The 21,596-nt window shown below is 58.3% G+C and overlaps 2 protein-coding genes and 1 long non-coding RNA gene across 6 annotated transcripts in view; 2 read left to right on the plus strand and 1 right to left on the minus strand.

Moving 5' to 3' along the window:
- The window catches only part of LOC311609793, a 119,014-nt gene that overhangs the window by 19,472 nt on the left and 77,946 nt on the right, over positions 1-21,596 (plus strand). The window lies entirely within an intron of this gene.
- GCGR (glucagon receptor) lies at positions 618-9,288 on the plus strand. 3 transcript variants are annotated; one of them, XM_084803132.1, is made up of 15 exons: positions 618-898; positions 1,102-1,216; positions 5,030-5,163; positions 5,267-5,369; positions 6,525-6,632; positions 6,710-6,831; positions 6,926-7,032; positions 7,116-7,272; positions 7,355-7,514; positions 7,591-7,651; positions 7,775-7,844; positions 8,138-8,226; positions 8,340-8,478; positions 8,545-8,586; positions 8,786-9,288. In XM_084803132.1, exons 3-15 carry the CDS (start codon positions 5,107-5,109, stop codon positions 9,104-9,106), a joined length of 1,536 nt encoding a protein of 511 aa, XP_084659258.1. In that variant the 5' UTR covers positions 618-898; positions 1,102-1,216; positions 5,030-5,106; the 3' UTR covers positions 9,107-9,288. The 3 variants fall into 3 exon arrangements, with proteins under 3 accessions (XP_084659258.1, XP_084659257.1, XP_084659256.1); XM_084803131.1 differs by lacking the exon at positions 618-898 and having other exon boundaries at positions 939-1,216; XM_084803130.1 differs by lacking the exons at positions 618-898; positions 1,102-1,216 and adding an exon at positions 1,260-1,656.
- On the minus strand, positions 14,797-21,390 carry MCRIP1 (MAPK regulated corepressor interacting protein 1). Of its 2 annotated transcripts, XM_084748186.1 has the most exons (6): positions 21,270-21,323; positions 19,760-19,916; positions 16,664-16,716; positions 16,471-16,589; positions 15,744-15,845; positions 14,797-15,631 (listed from the first exon to the last, which is right to left on the minus strand). In XM_084748186.1, exons 3-6 carry the CDS (start codon positions 16,669-16,671, stop codon positions 15,567-15,569), a joined length of 294 nt encoding a protein of 97 aa, XP_084604312.1. In that variant the 5' UTR covers positions 16,672-16,716; positions 19,760-19,916; positions 21,270-21,323; the 3' UTR covers positions 14,797-15,566. The 2 variants fall into 2 exon arrangements, with proteins under 2 accessions (XP_084604312.1, XP_084604311.1); XM_084748185.1 differs by lacking the exon at positions 19,760-19,916 and having other exon boundaries at positions 21,270-21,390.

Consider the following 21,596-nt stretch of genomic DNA (forward strand, 5'->3'; position numbering starts at 1 on the left):
CCCACTCTCGCAAAGCTGTCTCTTCCTGCTGCCCTCTCCCCACTCTGCCCTCAAGAAAATAAGGCAGAGCGTACGGTCCTCAAAAAAGAAATGCCTCTGTCTTGAGGTGCTCCTGCACTCTGCCTCTGGCCTCTGTGGGCCTCGCACCACACTGCTGCAGAGCTCCTGGCAAGCCTTGCCCCTTACGCCTTATTACCAGGCTCACAGAGGGGCAGACCCTGGCTGCGGAGCTCAGTCTTCCCGAAGCAGGGGCCGCATCTATCCCTCAGCCTTGCACAAGCGTCCCCCCCCCCCCCCCACAGCGGAACAAACAGAAGGTCTTTGCCTTCTAACCTTTGCCTTTTGGCCGTTGCCTGGATCAAAACAGAAAGGGCGGCTCCATGTCAGGCACACTGGGGGACTTCTGAAAATAGGGGCACAGGAGACGGGCACCTGGCAGCATCCCTCTCCCGAATCTAGGCAGGGCTGTCCTCTGGACCTCACAGACGTGTACAAAGGCATAGTAGGCACTGGGGGTGGGGGGAGGGGCTCACCAGTCAGAGGCCTGAGTCTGAAGGGCAGCATCTGAGCCAGGACCTGAGGCAAGGACCAGTGGGCAGCTCCAGAGATGGGACAGTGGGTGACAGAGAAGACACCAAGTGTGCAGCCGGGGGAAAAAGACACTTGGCGATAGACTGGCTTCCTGAGAGGGTGTGGGTGGGAGGGTTAGGTCTCGGAGCACCAGTCTGGGCACTGGAAGTTGCCGGGAGAGGTAGCTCCAGGAAAGCGGGAGAGTGTGAGTTCCCACCCTGAGAGCCACTGCCACTAGGAGAGCGTCCTGGAAAGCAACATTACAGGATGTGGAGGAGCCAGAGACGTGGAGAGCCCAAAAGCACCCATGGGAGTTTCCGACCCCAAGGTCACTGGGCGAGAGGGAAGAGGAGGCAGCAGGAGGCGGTGGCTCAAGGGCCCACAGGGGAGGGGCAGCAGAGTGGGAGAGAACCTGCGGCGTCGCTCCCCCTCGCCTCCACTCCACCTGTGGCGCCTGAGTGACAGCTGCAATAGTTCCACGCCGGAGCCAGATGGGGTTAAACAAGAGACTTCATCCTTCCCGAAAATCAGGACTGCAACCTGAACGCAATGGTGCGACCCCAGGACAGCGGACATCGCAAGAGAAAGGGGGGCGCTGAGTCCCACCCTTGGCGAGCTCAGACTCCCCAGGACCAGTACCTGCCAGGTCAGGATTCACCCGTCGAGGGTCTCTGAAGTCCAGGGTCAGGGTGTGTGCGAGGTTGGACATTTGACGAGGGTCCTCGGAAGGGACCCGTGGGGTCAGAGTCCGGGTCAGGCCCTGCGCAGGGCTCTGTGTGCCAGAAGGGAGGGGAAATGGGTGCGCAGGTTGCAGATGTGCAGAGCAAGCGCTGGGCGGGAGAGATACCGGGGTTACTCCGAGAGGGTCCGAGAGCTCAGGGCGCGTCCCCCTCCCCCGCCGGCCGCTCCCGCCCCCTCCCCCTCCCCCTTCGCCGCCGCCGCCCAGCGTCGCCGCCGCCGGCGGAAAGTTTGCGAGCGGCTGGCGCGGAGCCGGCGCCGACCCCATCGCAGCGCGGGCGGCATCGAGATCCCAGCGCTCGCGGGGACCGCGAAGAGCCCAGCCCGGGCGACTGAGCACAGCGAGCGGTAGGGTCGGGCCCCGAGGGGACGGTCCAGGGCGGTCTGTGGGGCGCTGGAGCACCGGCGTGACCAGGGCGAGCAGAGGAGCCGGGCGGAGTGGGGAGGTGGACCCTGGACGCAGGCCGGCTGTCCCTGGGGTCTCGGCTGTCGCGGTTCACGACCCCCTACCCCTCTCCGTCGAACACGTCAGATTCCATCTCCTACTGTCACACTTAGGGTCACCTGATTTCCAAACCACCCCGGACAGGTTTAGTTAGGGGTCTCAACCTTTCCTTCTTTCTGTTTTCTGGGAGCGCAATCCGGGGCGGGGGCGCGATAAGGTGGGTGCAGGCGTGGGTCCTTCTGCCCCACCGAGCGCCCAGCGCGCTCCAGCTGCCCGCTCCTGCCCCATTGGCTCCCTCATCACCCTCGGCTGGATCCGCTTTCCCCTCCCCAGGACTCCCTAGCTGTGACCCAGGCTTGCCGGTGAGGTGTGTAGGCACCGTGCGCGAAGGACGGTTCTTCCTCCGCAGCTCACAGTTGTTTACTTTGACCCCTGCAAGCGCAGGTCACTGCCCCTTTGCTCCCCGGCGAACCCCTAACCCTTTCCCACTTGAGACCCGTCAAGTTTTATGTCACGAACCCAGAACCGACTGGTCCCTCACCTCTGGCTCTGGCATCCTCCGAGGATCCGACCAGGGATATTTTGCAGTCCCTCTGTCTGGAGACATAGAAGCGGGGATCAGAGCTCACCCTAGCGGGTGGGTATCCCAGGGCCTGCCCGCCCCCTGTTGGCCTCTGTCCTAACTCAGGAATTAGGCTTTGTCATCGTCGAGCCCCATCCTGTCCCTACCCTAGGGCTATGAGCTGAGCTAGTTTCTCCGTATTGACCAAAACCCTCTTCCAGTGGATAACTTTACGGATTCCTCAAATCACAGACGTGCTAGCACTCCAGTTTTGGCCCCTACTGAAGCAAGAGCAGCCCCTGTAAGGCCTCTCTTAGCCACTGGGCCATCCATCTGACCCCCGGCCACCTGCAGAGAAAAGCCGGTGGCTCCAGCCACACTGCAAACACCCAAGTGTCCTTTGTCCTCCTGCCGGAGCCCGCTGGGAGCAGTGGTGGCGAGGGACACGGTCAGTCCAGGTGGCTGGTGTGCCAGATAGGTGCTGTGGAGAAGAGACAGACGCCGGCAAGAGCGTGCGTGCATTGAAGACAAGGCAGGCTCGCGTCTAATTTCCCCTACAGTTGGGCCTCACAAAATCGGAGAGTTCAGCAGCCTAGCCGAAGAAGGGAGGAGGGCAGGGTCCCTGGTCTACTGTCCATTACCCCGCATCTGTTCCTTGCCAGGGAGGGTAATCAGATGGAAAAGGGGCCAGACTGCAGCTGCAGCCACAGCGGCTCTGGTGCAGTGTCCACGCTGGCTGTGTCTGGGCGTCAGTATTTACCCCTGCTGTGGGGACAGGAGGCAGACTGCACAGGGACAAAGACTTAGAGTCCTAGCCTATAGATGAGAACCCCATGAAAGCAAAAGGGTGCCCTGTTTGTTGGTTATTTGGTTATTTATTTATTTATTTATTTTTGAGATAGGGTTTCTCTGTAGCCCTGGCTGTCCTAGAACTCGCACTGTAGACCAGGCTGGCCTCAAGCTCACAGAGATCCACCTGCCTTTGCCTCCCGAGCGCTGAGATTACAGGCGTGTGCCACCACACCTGGCCTGATTCACATTAAAAAAAAAAAGATTTATTTATTTTATGTATATGAGTACACTGTCTTTATGCACACCAGAAGAGAGCACCAGATCACATTACAGATGGTTGTGAGCCAACATGTGGTTGCTGGGAATTGAACTCAGGACCTCTGGAAGAGCAGATAGTGATCTTAACCTCTGAGCCATCTCTCCAGCCCCGATTCACATTTTCAACCAGGGCTGCTCAGACAGAGCTGGGCTCTGAGGACCACCCTCCCCTACTGGCTTGATTTTCACTTGCAAGGCCTTGGACTAGCATCCTGCCACACCATGCCCCTTACCTGCGTCTCCACAATCTACCTACCCGAGCTGGTCATCCTTTGCCACTCTCACCTGCCCTGAAGCCTTCCTGTCTCTCCCCCTTCCTCTTTAGGGCCTCTGGGAGACCCCAGCAGCTCTGGGGTGGGGGCAGGTATAGTGGGTGAAGGGCCAGCTTCTGGCCTCTCCTTACCCAGCCCACTAGTGACCCGGGCAGCAAGCCAATGGGGCTGGTGTGACTGAAGTGGGCAGAAGTGAACAGGAGCCCTACAAGTTGATGCCCCTGGAATGCAACTGGACTTAGCACAGCAGGCTGAAATCCAGAGCCCCCTTTTCTGTCAGCTGGGACCCGCAAATCTCTCTGGCTTAGGCCACATCCATGGTCTTCTCTTCTCCGCCCCCTCAGGGTGTCTTTGCATACAGTCCTGACTGGCATTGAACTTTGGGTACCTCCCCCTTCCACTCTCTGGGTGCCAGGACTGTCGGTATGCACCACCATACCTGGCTCTATATTTTATATTCTGATTGTGGACACACAGGACGGAGGCCCTGGGAGCTCATAGCTGGGCCCCATGCAGGCTTTAAGAATCTCTTCTCAACCGGGAGTGGTGGCGCACACCTTTAATCCCAGCACTCGGGAGGCGGATCTCTGTGAGTTCGAGGCCAGCCTGGTCTACCAAGAGAGTCCAGGAGCGTTCGGAAGCAGCTTGTGGCTGATGTGCGTGATCACTACTGCCAGGACCTGTTACTGGTGTTCCCGGGTCTGGCATGAAATTTCAGGCAGAGGTGTCCCTCATCTGGGCCCTGGCAACAACAGTGCTAATCTCAAAGGAACGTGCTGCCAGTTAGTCTGTGGTGCCCCAAGGGACCCAGAGGCCCAGTCTGAGAGCCTTGTACAAGATCCACAGCATTATATGGACACATTGGTCCTGGTGAAAAGGACAGGTGGCAGAGACCACCTGAGGACATGCCCCACGTATACCTGGGCCCTGGCAGTCTAGGAAGTGCCCTGGAATGAGGGCCAAGTGCCGATGGGCCTGGGCACCCCACCCTTTCTCTCTTTACCTTGGCTCAGCTTGCCTTGGCAGTCAGCTTTCCCAGGGGCTAAGAATAGGTGGGTTAGGTCCAGCCAGGGCAACACTACTGAGGGAGGAGGTGGTAGTGGAGATGTTGGTGACACTCTGAAAGAATTAGGTGGCCAGATGGGAAGGTGACAGCTTCTGGCCAGCCAACCCCAGGAAGCAGGAAAGTAGCCGTCCACGGTCACCCGTCTCTGACTTGGCACTGGGAGCTTGCCTGTCTCCTCGGCAAGCTTCAGCTTTCCGGAGGCTGTAGGCCCAGGGGACAGGATGCTCTACAGACTTTCTTCAGACTCCACTGTTCTGGCTATGCAGCCTGAGGAGGGGTGCGCACACCCCAACGACCCAGACACGCGACCCCTGCCAGATGTTGGGGGTGGCTACCCAGAGGCATGCCCCGCACCCAGTCCCCCTACCCCCAACTGGTGCTGCTGTTGCTGCTATTTCTGGTGAGTGCGTTGCACCCCACACCCTGCGCGGAGGGCTTGCCTGCTCTGCACAGAAGCGCTGACAGCGCTGTCCATCCTGCTTGCTTGGCCACCTGTTTCCTAGCCGAAGGCACCCTCTGCCCAAGTGACGGACTTATTGTTTGAGAAGTGGAAGCTTTACGGTGACCAGTGCCACCACAACCTGAGCCAGCTGCCCCCACCTACTGGTGAGTCCAACCTGCAGACCCCTGCGTCCTGTCCTCCTGCCCGGGTGTGCAGTGCAGAGACGCTCAATGGCTGTTGGATGCCCAGCCACTCGCCCCCATCCCCAGCCAGCTGACGCCGCTGCTGTCACCGCTCACACTGGGTAGACAGTGGATAGGGGCCGGGTGGGTTCGCGGAGGGACTGGGTCTGTACTGCTGTCCAGCTGAGGGAGATGACTAGAGCCTACAGGAGAGGGAGAAGATTGCAGGAGCTGCGGCTGGGCCTGGAAAGGATGCTGGCCAAGTGCAGGGCAACGGCCAGAGAGGAGTGTGTTACAAGACCGGAGGGCGGCTGAGGTGGCTCGGCCGATAAACGCCCTTGCTCTGGGACCCACAGAGTGAGAACAGATAAGGAATTCTCGAAAGTCATCCTGTGATCCTGTGTGCTAGCGTGCACACACCTGTGCTTCTGAGTGTATGTGCGTGTGCACACCCACCAATACATAAATAAATGTAAAAATTAAGAAAAAAGATGTTACAAAAGGGACAGAAGGCTGCATGTGGTGGTGCACTCCTTTAATCCCAGCACTCGGGAGGCAGAGGCAGGTGGATTGCTGTGAGTTTGAGGCCAGCCTGATCTACAAAGTGAGTCTAGGACAGGCAAGGCTACACAGAGAAACCCTGTCTCGAAAAACCAAAACCAAAAAAAAAAAAAAAAAAAAAAAAAAAAAAAAAGACAGAAAAGAAAAGAAAGACCCAAAATGGATTTGGATTTGGGGCAGATTTGAGATGGGAAGTCTTAAAGGAAAGACACCTTGGAGCCAGGTGGTGGTGGTGCAAGCCTGTAATCCCAGCACTTGGGAGGCAGAGGCAGGTGGATCTCCGTAAGTTCGAGCCCAGCCTGGTCTACAAAGTGAGTTCAGGACAGCCAGGGCTACACAGAGAGACCCTGCTTCAAACAAACAAACAAACAAACAAACAAACAAAATACCCATTCAACAACAGCAAACAACAAAAACAAAAAACAAGGAAAGGCACGTTGGGTGGGCGGGAGGGGAGGTGGGCTGGTGGCCAGGAGAAGCCCCTGTGGCCCACGTCAGGGAGGTTGCCTCAGTGGAGCTGTGGTGATGCTCAGGGGACTCCTGGCCCTGATGTGGAGCACTCCTTCACCTTCACAGAGCTAGTTTGTAATAGAACTTTCGACAAGTACTCCTGCTGGCCTGACACCCCTCCCAACACCACAGCCAACATTTCCTGCCCCTGGTACCTACCTTGGTACCACAAAGGTAATGGTGGAGGGCCTGGGATGCCGAGGGGACGGAGCATAGACGCCGTCTGACCAGAACTTGCACCCGTGTCCCAGTGCAGCACCGCCTAGTGTTCAAGAGGTGTGGGCCCGATGGGCAGTGGGTGCGAGGGCCACGGGGCCAGCCGTGGCGAAATGCCTCCCAGTGTCAGATGGATGACGAAGAGATCGAGGTCCAGGTCAGCTCTGGAGGGGGTGGGGTGGTGTCACAGTGGGGCTGGGTGGGGCAGGGGATGTGGCACTACCCAGCCCCGCTCTGCCTCTGGCTTGCAGAAGGAGGTGGCCAAGATGTACAGCAGCTACCAGGTGATGTACACCGTAGGCTACAGTCTGTCTCTGGGGGCTTTGCTCCTTGCCCTGGTTATCCTGCTGGGCCTCAGGTACTGTCGCTCGTGGCTAATATCCAAGGTGGCAAGGGGAGCAGAGGGACAGACCAGGGTGGCGCTGACCCGCTGTCATGCAGGAAGCTGCACTGCACCCGGAACTACGTCCACGGGAACCTCTTCGCATCCTTTGTGCTCAAGGCTGGCTCTGTGCTGGTCATTGATTGGCTGCTCAAGACCCGCTACAGCCAGAAGATTGGAGATGACCTCAGCGTGAGCGTCTGGCTCAGTGATGGGGTGAGCCCAGACCTGAGGGCTCGGCAGCCTGTGTCGGGGTGGCCGGGTGTCTTGGGCCCTGTTCACGCTTCACCTTGTCCAGGCGGTGGCTGGCTGCCGAGTGGCCACGGTGATCATGCAGTATGGCATTGTAGCCAACTACTGCTGGTTGCTGGTGGAGGGCGTGTACCTGTACAGCCTGCTGAGCCTCGCCGCCTTTCCCGAGAAGAGCTGCTTCTCCCTCTACCTGGGCATCGGCTGGGGTGAGTAGGCTTGTGCGGAGAGTGGGGAAGGGGGCCGTGCAGGGCCATGGGGGCCGCAGCTGCGCTCTTTCCACAGGTGCGCCCCTGCTGTTTGTCGTCCCCTGGGTGGTGGTCAAGTGTCTGTTTGAGAACGTCCAGTGAGTATGAGAGCCAAATAGAGCGGCTGGGGCCGTCTGCGCTGGCCTTTGTAAGGTGGCCCTGGGGGTGAGGGGCTGGGGAGCTGCATGCATCCCCAAGATGTGAGCATGTGGCCCCTGCAGGTGCTGGACCAGCAATGACAACATGGGTTTCTGGTGGATCCTGCGCTTGCCCGTCTTCCTGGCCATACTGGTGAGGAGGGGAAACGGCCACCGGCGTGGCTCTCCCGGGTTCTTCCTTCCTTAGCCTTTTGAGGCTAAGAGGAGGCCCACGTTCTACCCAGAGGATGGAGGGTGGGGTATCCCAGCACGCGTTCAAGGGGCTGTGCACCCCAGGCTGTGGGTCAGGCTGCCCATCCTTGGCTGGATGTCGGCCAGCCCCAGGACCATGTGCCCAGCAGCCTCACCTGTGGTGGGTACACATGAGAGCCAGGCAGGACACAGGAAGTGCTCAGGCTGCCCCTGACCTTTGTCTTCCTCACACAGATCAATTTTTTCATCTTTGTCCGCGTTGTTCGTCTTCTTGTGGCCAAGCTGCACGCCCACGAGATGGGCCATGCCGACTACAAGTTCCGGTGGGCAAGGGCCAGGGCCCAGGACGGAGAGGGCTGGGGTTGAGGGCTGGTGCCTTTGTGGGGACAGCCCAGGAGCCCTGGCAGGTGGGGGTGCTCAAGCTCTGGCCCCGCAGGCTAGCCAGGTCCACGCTGACCCTCATCCCTCTGCTGGGGGTCCACGAGGTCATCTTTGCCTTTGTGACTGACGAGCACGCCCAGGGCACCCTGCGCTCCACCAAGCTCTTTTTCGACCTCTTCCTCAGTTCCTTCCAGGTAAGTCCCCATTACACCCCACCCCTGGGGCCCAGAGTGCTGCCCCTGAGCACCTTCTTTCCCCAGGGTCTTCTGGTGGCTGTTCTCTACTGCTTCCTCAACAAGGAGGTAGGTGGCCCCGAGGCTGGTCCTGTCCTGGTATGACCACCCTTTATCATTATGGTCACATGTGTTGGATGTCAGGTTCCCCCCTAGGACCCCAGGGAGGTCAGTGTGTAAGGTGGGGTACCCAGTGTGGCACCTCAGAGTGGCCCAGGCAGGGTCCTAGTGAGGTGGATGGCCGAGTGGACCCACCCTGACCCTCTAGGTACAGGCGGAGCTGCTGCGGCGCTGGAGGCAATGGCGGGAAGGCAAAGCCCTTCTGGCGGAGCGCAAGGCCAGCAGCCACGGGAGCCGCGCGGCTCCAGCAGGGCCCAGTCACAGCGACCCCTGTGAGAAGCTTCAGCTTGTGGGCGCAGGCAGCAGCAACGGGACCGGCCATGAGCCCGCTGTGGAGACCTCCTTGGCCAGCAGTCTCCCAAGGCTGGCTGACTCTCCGCTGCAGCCCAGCCAGGCTGGATTCACAGAGGGCCTCACAGGACAGCCCAGAACTAGAAGCCTGGCCAAGGCTGAAGACCAAACAGCGTGACAGTGGCAGTCCACACTCCCCTAGCCTGTTCCAGCCCTGGCACAGGCCACACTGATGGAGTGGGGTGTCCCGTGGGATGCAGAAGCCATGCTCTGAGCTGTGGGGGTCCCCGTGTGTTGATGTGTCCCGTGTGCACGGATCTCTGTCCTTCAGTAAAGAGCTCACTTAGTGGCTGCTGACAACCGTGGACAGCAGGCCTGGGGGCACCCAGGGGAGGAGGCTTGGAGGGCGGGGCCAGCTCACCAGGTAGAGTGGGCTAACACAATCCAGGAAGAGAGCACTTTAGGGTAGGAGCCCACCTCCTCCAGGGTTACCCTGAGCCTAAGTCACCCCGTGAGGAATGTATCTGACGTAAGCTCTTGGCTCTGCCATGTAAGCCAGAGCCTCGTTGAGCGGAGGCAAGTCTCTAGGGTGGCCCCTTCTGCTACTGCCGTGATGTCTGGTGGAAAGGGGAGTGTGAAGACAGGGTGGGGGTGGGGAAATCAACCAGGTACCTCTGTTCAAGTCGCTGGCAGAAAATGGTACAGGGCTGTGGGGGAGGGGTGCTCCCAGCCAGCACCAGGCCACGTGGGCAGAGCCCAGGCTAATTGAAGCAAATGAAGGGACAGGAGGCCTCTCAGGAAAGGTAAACAGAATGACTCACCTGCCAGGCCAGTTGCGGGGCCTGAAGGGGCTGGGAGCACAGGGAGGGCAGCGAGGAGGCTGGGTGGGTGTTGGGGTTACCAGCACTGGTGGGAGACAAGCAGCTGGAAGCCAGTGAAGGTGCTGCACCTGCTGGAGACTGGGGCTGCTGAACTTGCAGTTCTGGGCAGCTCACCCCAGGCCGGGCTCCAGGCCCCAGACCCTGACTCTGCTTTGAGCCCGGGATGCCTAGATGTCTGCTGTGGCACAGAGCCACTCAAGCCAGCCACCGAGTGCGCGCCATCTCCTTCACGCCAGCTGAGCTCAGGGTTGGCGACTGCCTTGGGGGTTGCAGCTCACTGGGGCCTCCTGACAGCCCTCCCCATCCTGAGTCCCTCTGCCCTTGTCCTCCCTCACCCTGTCCTCATCTCTGTCCCCAGGGGAACTGGAGCAGGCCGGTGCAGGCAGGGGAAGAGGTGGGAACCAGGCAGGCTCACCTAGCCAATGAAACTGAACCATGAACCAACCGTGCGAGACAGCGCCACGTGGTGGGGGAACTTTCCAGCTCAGCCCAGGGCCTGTGCAGCATCACTTTTATTTCAGGGAGCTGTATCAGTTCTCCCTGGTTCTATCCCTCCCTCAGTCCCGCATGTCAGCCTCCTCCCACAGAGGAGTGTTGGGTGTTGTCCAGTAAAGTGTGTGAGTGTGCACAGGCACCCTGGAGGGAGGGACACGGGGTGTGACTATGAAGGACATGATCCTGTGTGACAGGTAGGCAGGTATATATTCGATGTGAGTGATGGCGCTCTGTGTGTGTGTGTGTGTGTGTGTGTGTGTGTGTGTGTTTAGATGACTTGAGGTCTGGTATGAGTGATGGCGCTGTGTGAGTGATGGCGCTGTGTGTGTGTGTGTGTGTGTATGTTTAGATGACTTGAGGTCTGGTGTGAGTGATGGCGCTCTGTGTGTGTGTGTATGTGTGTGTGTTTAGATGACTTGAGGTCTGGTATGAGTGATGGCGCTGTGTGAGTGATGGCGCTGTGTGTGTGTGTGTGTGTGTATGTTTAGATGACTTGAGGTCTGGTGTGAGTGATGGCGCTGTGTGTGTTTAGATGACTTGAGGTCTGGTGTGAGTGATGGCGCTGTGTGTGTGTGTGTGCGTGTGTGTGTGTGTGTGTGTGTGTGTGTTTAGATGACTTGAGGTCTGGTGTGAGTGATGGCGCTGTGTGTGTGTGTGTGTGCGTGTATGTGTGTGTGTTTAGATGACTTGAGGTCTGGTGTGAGTGATGGCGCTGTGTGTGTGTGTGTGTGCGTGTGTATGACTTGAGGTCTGGTGTGAGTGATGGCGCTGTGTGTGTGTGTGTGTGTGTGTGTGTGTGTTTAGATGACTTGAGGTCTGGTGTGAGTGATGGCGCTGTGTGTGTGTGTGTGTGCGTGTGTGTGTGTGTGTGTGTGTGTGTGTTTAGATGACTTGAGGTCTGGTGTGAGTGATGGCGCTGTGTGTGTGTGTGTGTGCGTGTATGTGTGTGTGTTTAGATGACTTGAGGTCTGGTGTGAGTGATGGCGCTGTGTGTGTGTGTGTGCGTGTGTATGACTTGAGGTCTGGTGTGAGTGATGGCGCTGTGTGTGTGTGTGTGTGTGTGTGTGTGTGTTTAGATGACTTGAGGTCTGGTGTGAGTGATGGCGCTGTGTGTGTGTGCGTGTGTGTGGTTAGATGACTTGAGGTCTGGTGTGAGTGATGGCGCTGTCTGTGTGTGTGCATGTGTGTGTGTCTAGATGACCTGGAGTCCAGTGTGTGGACGTTGATGCCACTAACTGAAGGTGGAAACTGAGAAAACAAAAACAGAATGAAAGACACTGAGCCTCAGGGACCAGACTTAGGGTGCAGGGGGGCGACCTCAGGCTGAGGGCAGCTGTGGGGCAGGGGGGCGACCTCAGGCTTAGGGCAGCTGTGGCGCAGGGGGGCGACCTCAGGCTGAGGGCAGCTGTGGGGCAGGGGGGCGACGTCAGGCTTAGGGCAGCTGTGGAGCAGGGGGGCGACCTCAGGCTTAGGCCAGCTGTGGAGCAGGGGGGCGACCTCAGGCTTAGGGCAGCTGTGGCGCAGGGGGGCGACGTCAGGCTTAGGGCAGCTGTGGAGCAGGGTGGCGACCTCAGGCTTAGGGCAGCTGTGGAGCAGGGGGGCGACCTCAGGCTTAGGGCAGCTGTGGAGCAGGGGGGCGACGTCAGGCTTAGGGCAGCTGTGGAGCAGGGGGGCGACGTCAGGCTTAGGGCAGCTGTGGCGCAGGGGGGCGACCTCAGGCTTAGGGCAGCTGTGGGGCAGGGGGGCGACCTCAGGCTTAGGGCAGCTGTGGCGCAGGGGGGCGACCTCAGGCTGAGGGCAGCTGTGGCGCAGGGGGGCGACCTCAGGCTGAGGGCAGCTGTGGCGCAGGGGGGCGACCTCAGGCTGAGGGCAGCTGTGGCGCAGGGGGGCGACCTCAGGCTTAGGGCAGGGGAGCTGTGGTCCAGGGAGGCGACCTCAGGCTTAGGGCAGCTGTGGCGCAGGGGGGCGACCTCAGGCTTAGGGCAGGGGAGCTGTGGTCCAGGGGGGCAGGGGGGGCGACCTCAGGCTTAGGGCAGGGGAGCTGTGGTGCAGGGGGGCGACCTCAGGCTTAGGGCAGGGGAGCTGTGGTGCAGGGGGGCGACCTCAGGCTGCACAGAAGGCTCCGGAGTCTCCTGACGGGAGTGAAACTGAACAGCGGAGACTTAGAAGACTGGGGAGAAGTTCAGGAAACTAGGAAACACAACCAGGTGTGGTGATTCCAGGGCATGGGAGAAAAGTGCAAGAGGATGGAATTCAAGGCCAGAGCTGTAGATCAGTGCAAGACCAGCCTGGGCCACACCAGAGTTTACTTCACAGAACAAAAACGCTGAAGGTGCCTGCCGTAGTCATTGTGCACAGCTTTAGTCCCGGCAGGCAGAGGCGGGTGGATCTCTGTGACTTTGAGGCCAGCCTGGTCTGCATGCTGAGTGCTAGGACAGCCAGGGCTACGCGGAGAGACCCTGTCTCAAGTGACCACCAAAGCCCGAAAGGGGAGAGGCCTCAGAGTGCAGTAGAATGCGTGCACCCGTGTGTGTGACGCTGGGTTTAATCCCTAGCACAGGAAAGGTAGGGTGCGAGCTGGGCATGCTGGGGTGCGAGTGTAATCCCAGCGCTGGGAAAACAGGGTCCTGGGCTGGCCAGCCAGCCTATTCTAGTTGGTAAGTGGTTCAGGCCAATGGAAGACCTGTTTCAAAGGAGGCAGATGGCATCCACGATGTTTGTTTCTCAATCTTCCACTCATGCACATATGTAAACATGCAAACATACACAAGCATGCACACATAAACATGCACGCACATACATAAACACACATAAACATGCACACATACACACAAACATGCACACACATACATAAACATATACACGTACATAAACATGCACACTCAAATATACACCCACATACTTACACCGCACATACATACACACACATACACACAAAAAGGAAAAATGGAAGAGATTAGTGCTTTCAAGGGGAAGAACAGAAAAAACCATTTACCATATGGCTCACCTCTGAATACAAACACCACAGTGGGGTCATGCAATCTTGGTGTAACCAAAATTGTAGGGAAAGAAAACCACCTCTGAGGGCTGAGAAGTAGCTCAGCTGGTAGAGAACCTGCCCAGAACACGCTAGCACCGCGTGCCCTGGATGTAGGGGCACATGCCTACAACCCCTAAACCTAGAGTTGGAGGGAAGGAGGGTTAGAAACGAGAGGTCACCCCCAGCTGCACAGCAAGGGTGAGGCCACTTCGTGAAGCCAAAAGCAAAGCCGCCGCTGGCTGGAGACGGCTTCTGTGGTTGAGATCACTGCCATCCTTGTGGACCCCACATCGCAGCTCCCACGTGACTCACTCCAGTCCTGACACTCTCCGCAGACATTCTCACACAGACACATAAACAAAAATAACTGGCCAGGTGTAGCGGCACATACCTTTAGTCCCAGCACCAAGTGGGCAAACGTAGGTAAATTTCTGTAACTTTAAGGCCAGCCTGATCTACCCAGCAACACAGTGAGTCCAAGTGCTGTCTCGCACTGAGCTCACCACGTGGGGCTAGTCTTGTCAAGTGGATCCCTGAGTGATAAGCAGCAGCAGCAGCGGTTGCCTGGGAAATGCCACAGGAAGTGCTAAGGCTGTAGAGGCTAGGACGTGATAACTCTGCGGAAGTGTGGTGTGTGGCACCAGCCCACGCCTCCCCCAGGAAAGGCTGGAAAGGCCCTGGATGCTCTACTATAGCTGGGGTGAAATCCACCACTAGGAGGCGCAACGTCCTCAGGTCAGGACATCACTTGGTCCGTCAGTGGACACACTGGTATCCTGGCAGTGTGCCCACCCACCTTGTCCTGGTGTCCCCCGAGCAGTCCACACCCCTTCCAGTCTGACAATGGGAAGCCGATTAGGTAACCGACAGCCTAGGACACGGAGCTTCTTCCAAGAGCCTAACAGGCCCCAGGGACCTAAGGATGCCAAGTCATGGGGGGGGGGGGGGCTTGGCACCTACACCAGCCATTTCTCACTGCCCTGTCTTGCCTGCACCTCCCTGGGGAGACTTGCCTTGCCCAGTCTATACCCAGGAGATGCCTCTGGGGGCCACTTGAGCCCCGGAATACTCTTCTGGGAAAGCATGTTCCTGAAATAAATTCCACATTGGCCTCTTCTCAGGAGCAGGAGCATTCCAGGGCTGACTCCATGGTTGAAGGTCAAATGCAACCAGGTCTCTCCTGGACCCAGCAGCCCTGGACAGCCATGGAGCCAATGCTCCCCAGAGCCCATAGACGGCTCCAGAAGGAATTCCCAGTGGCTAAGGGTGCTAGCTGCATCCTGGCTCCACATGAGGAACGTAGCTGGGTCACAAGAGGATCTGGCTTTACTAGTCACCAGACTACTCCAGGGTCAGGGGCTCACAGACTTGCAGGGCTTACAGGGGGGCACGTCCAGTCCTGTGCAGCTGTGTGGGCCTCAAGGTAGGGCATGACAGACTGCTACAAAGCCGTTTCCAGTGCCACCGCCTTTATTCACAGACCCTCTGTCTCCAGAGCTACACAGACACTTGGATTTAAAAGGGCCTTGGTTACCCTCTCAGGACACTCCAGAAAGCCAGGCCTGGCAGCAACACTCCTTCAGGGCCAGCCTTAGTGTCCCTGCCCAAGGGCACTGCTGTGGCCACAGGGCTACAGGTACCAGGAGACCAGGCCTGGCCGCCTTCATAGAGCCAGCACTGTCCTAGGCTTGGAGCTGATTCCACTCTGAAATTCTGACAAGGACAGTGGTGGGGACGGGAGGGGTAGCTTCCCAAATGTCCAGGCCAGAAGAAGAGCAGGTCTCCATGGAGAGAGCCACACTGGATGCAGGTGGGACTGCACATGTCCTACTTTCTGGTCATGTCGGGGTTCCCAGAGCCGAGGAAACAGAGATCCCTTTTTTCCTTCCTGACCTTACGTGGCCAGGAGGAGAGGGGTGAGGCATGGCAGCTAACAGCAGAGGGCTGGGTATGCGAGGCCAGGTGCTGCCCAAGATGCAGCTGGCCAGGGGAAAAGGACAGGGGCAGACATGGCCAGAGCCCTGCTCCCGCAGTGGCAAGGGGCAACTGGAGACCCTGGAGAGGAAAGGGAGGCCCTTGACCATCAGTCCTGCTGGCTCTGGGGATCACAGCCCGCTGGAGCACACGCTCCTCCCCCTCCCAGGAGCAGAGCCACTGAGCAGAGGGAGCCAACATCAAGTGCACCCTGGTCTTCTGCAGGCCAGGGGAGGGCGCCAGGCACTCTAGGACGTCTTGGCATCCTGCGTGTTCCGGCGCCTCAGGTCACTCAGGTCGATGGGCTTGAAGGCTGTCAAGGGACAGTCTGGTTGGTGCTGGTTCCCACACCCAAGCGCCCTAAAAATGACCACAGTGCAGGAGGAAGCAGGGCCTCCCTGCTCCCCCAGGGCTGCCCTACTCACTCTTCAGGCTGGGGTTGGGCACCTTCTCCACGTACTCCTCCACGAGGCCCCGTTCTCCACCTGACAGCTGGCTGCGCAGGTCTCGCTCAACACCCTGCCAGGCTGCAGCAAGAGGACGGTGGGTTCAGTGCTCAGAAGTATTCAAGCCACAGAGCATCTGGTCCTGATGCTGGGCCAAGCCGACCTTCGCTCCCACAGCATCATTCACCCCTGAACTGGACTTGTAGTCCAGGCTGGCCTCAAACTCAGAGATTCCCTCCTGGGTGCTGGGATTAAAGGTGTGTGCCAACACACCCAGCTAGTTGAGGGTGTCTTGCGGAGCCCCAAACCGTCTTCCCTCATGCATCACCTCCTCCTGCCCCTGCTCCCCAAGCTGCAGAAGGCCATGTACGTGCCATGGGGGGCTCCCACCCGCTCTCCACATCTTTTGCCCCCCACCTCCTGCACATTTGCTCCAATGCCAACTATTCCACCTTTGTCTGCTTTAGAGAAACAGTGTTCACAGCTGCTGCCTCTTGGCACCGCCCTGAGCTGCTGCCTTTCCTAAAGTCTTGCCCATGCCCTCTTCTGGGGTTGTCACCACAACGTCCCTCTGTCGCCAGTCTCACTGGTTCTAGAGTTTATGGCCACTGTCGTACGGCCTCCTCACTGAAGGTCTGTTGTCTGGGACCCAGAAAGAGCGGGAAAGGTGGAGGGGCGCGCACCCACAGCAGGCACAGAGACCAACCTTCATAAATGAAGCGCACGTTCTCTTCGTGTGCTGGTGTGAAGATCTCACTGCTGTTGGTGGGAGAGCGGGGGCTGCTGTTCCTCTTGCCGTTGTACACGACTCTAGAGACAGGAGAACTGGGGAAGGGCCATGTGTGAGGAGGGATTAACAGGAGAGATGGGGTCCCAACCCCCACACACCTGAGACCCACCTGGTCATTGCTGGAGTGTCTGGTCTTAGTGCTTGGCTGCTGGATCCTGCGGCCTATGAAACAGAAACCCCAAAGCACTGGAGCTGTCACCCTTCCAGCAGATAAAGGAACAAACTGTGGCCCAGAGTCCACTGGAGACCCTCAGACTGGACCCCAGCAATCCTGGACAGGTCATGGGGTGTCAGTGAGAGGACACTAGAGACAAACAGGCCAGACACTTAACTTAGCCACTTCTAACCCACTCCTGTCCTCAGCGTGCAGACCCTGGCTCTGTCCCAGAGAGCTTCTGGGACTCTGTCACACTTCTGCACAGCCTAAGGCGCAGCTTCCCTGCTGCCCATGGGGACTGCATGGTGAGAAAAGAAGCATCTGCCCTGAAGCTCAGTGACATATGACAAATGGCCCAGCCTCCTCATCCCTTAAGAACACTGGGTAATCAAGACGAACGAACTTGCCCAGGAGAAGGGGAGCAGCCAGGCCTGACCCAGTGACCAGAGCCCGGGATACAACCTGCTTAGAGGCCGGGTTTTTGGTTTTTTGGTTTTTTTCTGCCCTGAGTAGGTGAGGTATCTGTTTTTAGAGCCGGTATGTCAGAATTACACATTTGAGGATCCACAGGCTAAGTCAGGGAACCCAGTCACACAGGGTTGGTCCTAAGCCTGGCCTTGGTGAGATGGGTAGCCACGGACACCGAACACAAAGGAGACCCACGCGGCCCCCAGCAGCCACCTCGTGCTTCTCAAAGGCTCTGGCCAGTGATCCATCAGGTGGGCAACTCAGACAGGCAAACACCTCAATGGTATCACGTCAGCTCCCATAAGAGTGCCACAACACCATGCCCCTCCCCACACCTGGCTCCCAGCCCTTACTTCCTCTCAGTCTTCCCCAAAGCTGCCAACCCAGAGCATCAAAACACAAAGAAGGTCTCTGAGGTGTGACCATGGCAGCGACACAGATGGGCACTCCAGTTACAGGCCAGGATGGAACAAGGCGGTGCTCAGGGACAACCCTGACCTTAGCGTCCAGGGCCCAGGCATCCTTCTGCCCTCGCAGATCCCTTGTGTCCAGAATTCACTGCGTTTGGCGGCACCCGCTCTCTGCTGCCTCCCTAGCCGCGCAGCTCACACTCTGGTGGTCACCTCCTCTAGTGGCCTGGCTTGCACACGCACACACACCATGCCCTCCCTCGGCCTGGGCGCTATTGCTGGCACCAGCCCAGCTGGCAGCAGACTTTACGTTTGGTGAGGCCGACAGGAACCTGAGCGTGTTTACTGGCAAGGAATGAAGCAGCACACCAGATGAACAGGGTCCCTAAGAAGGGTGGGTGTGTTGGGGTGCAGGACCGAAGCAAGTAGATTCTACAGACAGGCCAAGGCTGTCTGAAGACCTTACCAAGCTGCCGACAGGCATCTGACATCAGACCTGCTCAGCAGTGCAGGTAACAGGGGTGGCCTAACACAGGCCACCCACAGAAGGGGACCATTTACAGGGAGAAGGCCTGCTTCAAGAGAACTCAGGCAGTGCCCAGGCCTCTACCGCTTGGGGTTCCCACACGGCGGCGGCAGGAGCAGAGGTCAGGCAAGGCTGTGCCAAGCTCCACACCCAACACTTCTCTGCCCCTTTCCCGTCTGTTCTCAATTCCCTACCCTAGCCATATGCAACACGTCACGTTCCTTCAACTCCACAATGCCTTTTGGGTCTTTTTGCTGTTTGTGTTTAAAGAGAGGAAGCATAGGCTGGCCTCAAAAATCACTGTGAGGTCAATGCCAGCCATGAACTTCTGGTCCTCCTGCCCCTCCCCAAAGTGCTGGGATCACAGGGAAACACGACCACGCCCGGCACAACTCCACAGTACTTTTTCTCTGTGTCTTTGAAACTGGCCGTCCCTATAATCCCTAGCATCAAAGCCTAGCAGGATTCTTTCCCTGTAAATTGAGGGCCTCACGCATGCCAGGCAAATACACTCCCTGAAGTGTCACCTCAGTCTCTTTGCTCTTCAGACAGGGTCTATTACCCAGGCTGCTGCGAGCTTACTGTTGATTAAGCAGGTTTTGGACTTGCAATCCTCCTGCATCAGCCTCCTGAGTAGCTAAGTTAAGAGGCTGTGCCACCAGGCCCCACTGTGTGTATATGTGGTTCTTGGTTTTTTTTTTTAATTATTTTATTTTTTATTTTATGTGTATTAGTGTGAAGGTGTCAGAAGGTGGAGTTACAGGCAGGTGTGAGCTGCCATGTGGGTGGTGGGAATTGAACCCGGGTCCTTTGGAAGAGCAGACAGTGCTCTTAACCACTGAGCTATCTCTCCAGCCCCTGGTTCTTGGTTTTTTACTAAACTCATAAGACACAGATAACAGTGACAGTATCTCAGATCTGATGACCCTCAGTGACACATCCTCCATCCTCCTGTGGCTCTGCTGCCCCAGCTTCCCCTAACTCTACGGCTGACACACACAGTTGGCCGTGCAGCTCCTTGGTTTTTTCCCATCACTCTCCAGTGGGAACCAGTTGAGACACATTCTGTCATAGAGCTCTTGGCCTGTGTGTGTTTCTCATGTGCCCTAGCTACCCCAGCCCCACGGCGGTCAGTAGTGAACTTGACAGCTTCCTGCTGAAAGGCATTTCCCAATCTCCGTTGCGAACTGTGGAAGTTATTTCTGCCCCATAAGGGGCCACATCCCATTTTCCTCTAGGCATTTTGGCCATATGCACACATGGGTGACAAAGCCCTCTCTGTGAATAAACATGGTCCCGGCTAAGAGCAAACCAAATCTTCCTTTCTGCCTTCAGTCTCTCTACACCTGCCTGTTAAAAATCTAACAGAACCACCTGTCCCCCTGAGCCAGAAGAGCCGTGGGCAGAGGTCCTGCATCCCCTTTGTGGACTCCAGACAAGGGCTTTGGGTTCCTCATTGAAAGTAAAGTGGTCAGCAGGGACAGGTCCCCATGTCCTCCTGCTCCAGCGAGGACTGAACACAGCCACGTGAGGCCGTCCCTCAAATGAGGAAGCTGCAGCTCTTCAGCCAACACGGTAACGGACGTGACAAAGCCATACTGCACTATCCCAGTAAAAACCAGTTAACAAAAGGGGGCTACAGACCTCTGCGGATGAGGCGGGAACGTGGAGTCAGCTCACACGAGGTGGAGAGCCAGAAAAGGCCAGGAACCCAAAATCATACAGGCCACAGCAGACCCTTGCCAAGGGAGGCCCATGGCGCAGGCCCTGTGCTGCGAGCTTTTACACACTTTTCACGCTCCTGTCACAGGGAAAAGGCATCTCACAATTCTATGTCAGAGGATGAAGCAACTGTCACCTAAGAGGTGACTTGAATGACTCCTCGCCCCCACACAACCTGGGGCCTTCATGGCCTCAGCAGCTGGCTGGAGGGCTCGGTGCCTCAGTCCCTGCCTGTAGACGACCCAGTGGCTCTGTGTGCAAGTCTTACTGAAAGGGTTTATTCTGTGCAGAATCACCCACTTCTATGGGACCCAAAGCCTTCAGAGACTTCCTGGAAGGCAAGGAGGGGAAACAGCCGAGGTGCAGGGGATCCAAAACCCATTTCTGCTCTTCTAAATACATCCAATACACTAAGGTCAGGATGCCAGGCGGGGGCCATACTTGGCTGCCCAACGAAGTGACAATAAAAGCGCCCCCCCACCAGAATCAATGGCGCAATGGCTGGTTGGCCATTCTGTTCTTTTGGAACTTTGTCCTATCCGAATTTTGTTTCCTCCCTCCCTCTCCTCACCCCTTTCAGAAAAAGAAAAAAAAAAAGTGCCGTGCAGCCCTTGCTGGTCTTAAGTTTCTGAGCGTCCTGACTCCCCCCTCACGACGTGCTGGGATTACAGATCCGTGCCGCCCCTCCCTGCTTCGAATTTTCTGATCCCTCCTTTCACGCCTCGCCTCGTATCCTTTTCAAACTGTGAGGGTTTTAGTTAAGGACTGGCCAGTCAAGCTGGAGCCTCGGCGCTGGGACAGGTCGGGCCGGCTCCTGGCTGACTGTGGCAGGTCGTCAGACCTGGTGTGTATCCTTGTCTCTCCCCAAACCCAGGCCCCTCCTCCTGGCGGCCCTGCTGCCATCTCTCTCTCTCTCTCAATACCCTGGACACTCCCCAGAAGTCCCCTAGCTGGCCTCAGCTCCCCGGGGGCCTCTGCTTGATCTCGCCCTGTTATTTGTGACGTCCAGAGGTTAGACCACCTGGGACCAGGGCTGCTTTGGTCAACAGGGGGTTCGATACTTCCGGCCACCACATCCCGTCAGCCTTGCGGGGCCATCAGCGCACAGGCCCAGGACCAGCGCGGAGCCGCTGCATCGGGACAGCGGGGGGTGTGGGCAGGGCCGGGAACCGGCAAGGACCCCAGCGACATGCGGGGGGTGGGGGGAGGAGACGGCAGCCAGCGCCCGCCCGCAGGGGCTGCCCCGGGAGCGCGGGCGAGCGGGCGTCGTTTCCCGGCGAGCGGGCGGCTCCTCCAGGCTGCAGCCACGTCCGCGCCCCGCGGCGACACCGGCCCGGCGGGCGGCACAGCGACACCAGGACGGGGCGGGGCGGCCAAGGTCCCACGGAGCCCGCCCGCAGCGCGCCGCCCCGCCCCGCCGCGCCTTCCTCACCTCACCCTCCTCTTCCTCCTCCTCCTCGCCCTCCTCGCCGCCGCGTCCAGTGGGCCGGCCGGAAGTGACGCCGCGCGCGTGCGCGACTGGGGGGGGCCCACCCCACGTGACCGCTGGCGGACGGGGTGCGGCGAGGTCGTCCCGGAAACACGGGTGTGTTGTTATTTATTTATTTATTTATTTATTTTTCTTTGCGGGGACGGTTGCCCCGCATCTGAAGAAGGACACCGGCGAGCGGGCCCCGGGCGAGGCTCTGACCCCTGAGCCTGCGCTTGCGAGCAAGCCGCAACGTGCATGGCGGTGTGGACGTGGACCGCGCGGATCACG

The sequence above is a fragment of the Acomys minous genome (genome assembly GCF_964271855.1).
Source record: "Acomys minous genome assembly, chromosome: 12".
Lineage (NCBI taxonomy): Eukaryota > Metazoa > Chordata > Mammalia > Rodentia > Muridae > Acomys > Acomys minous.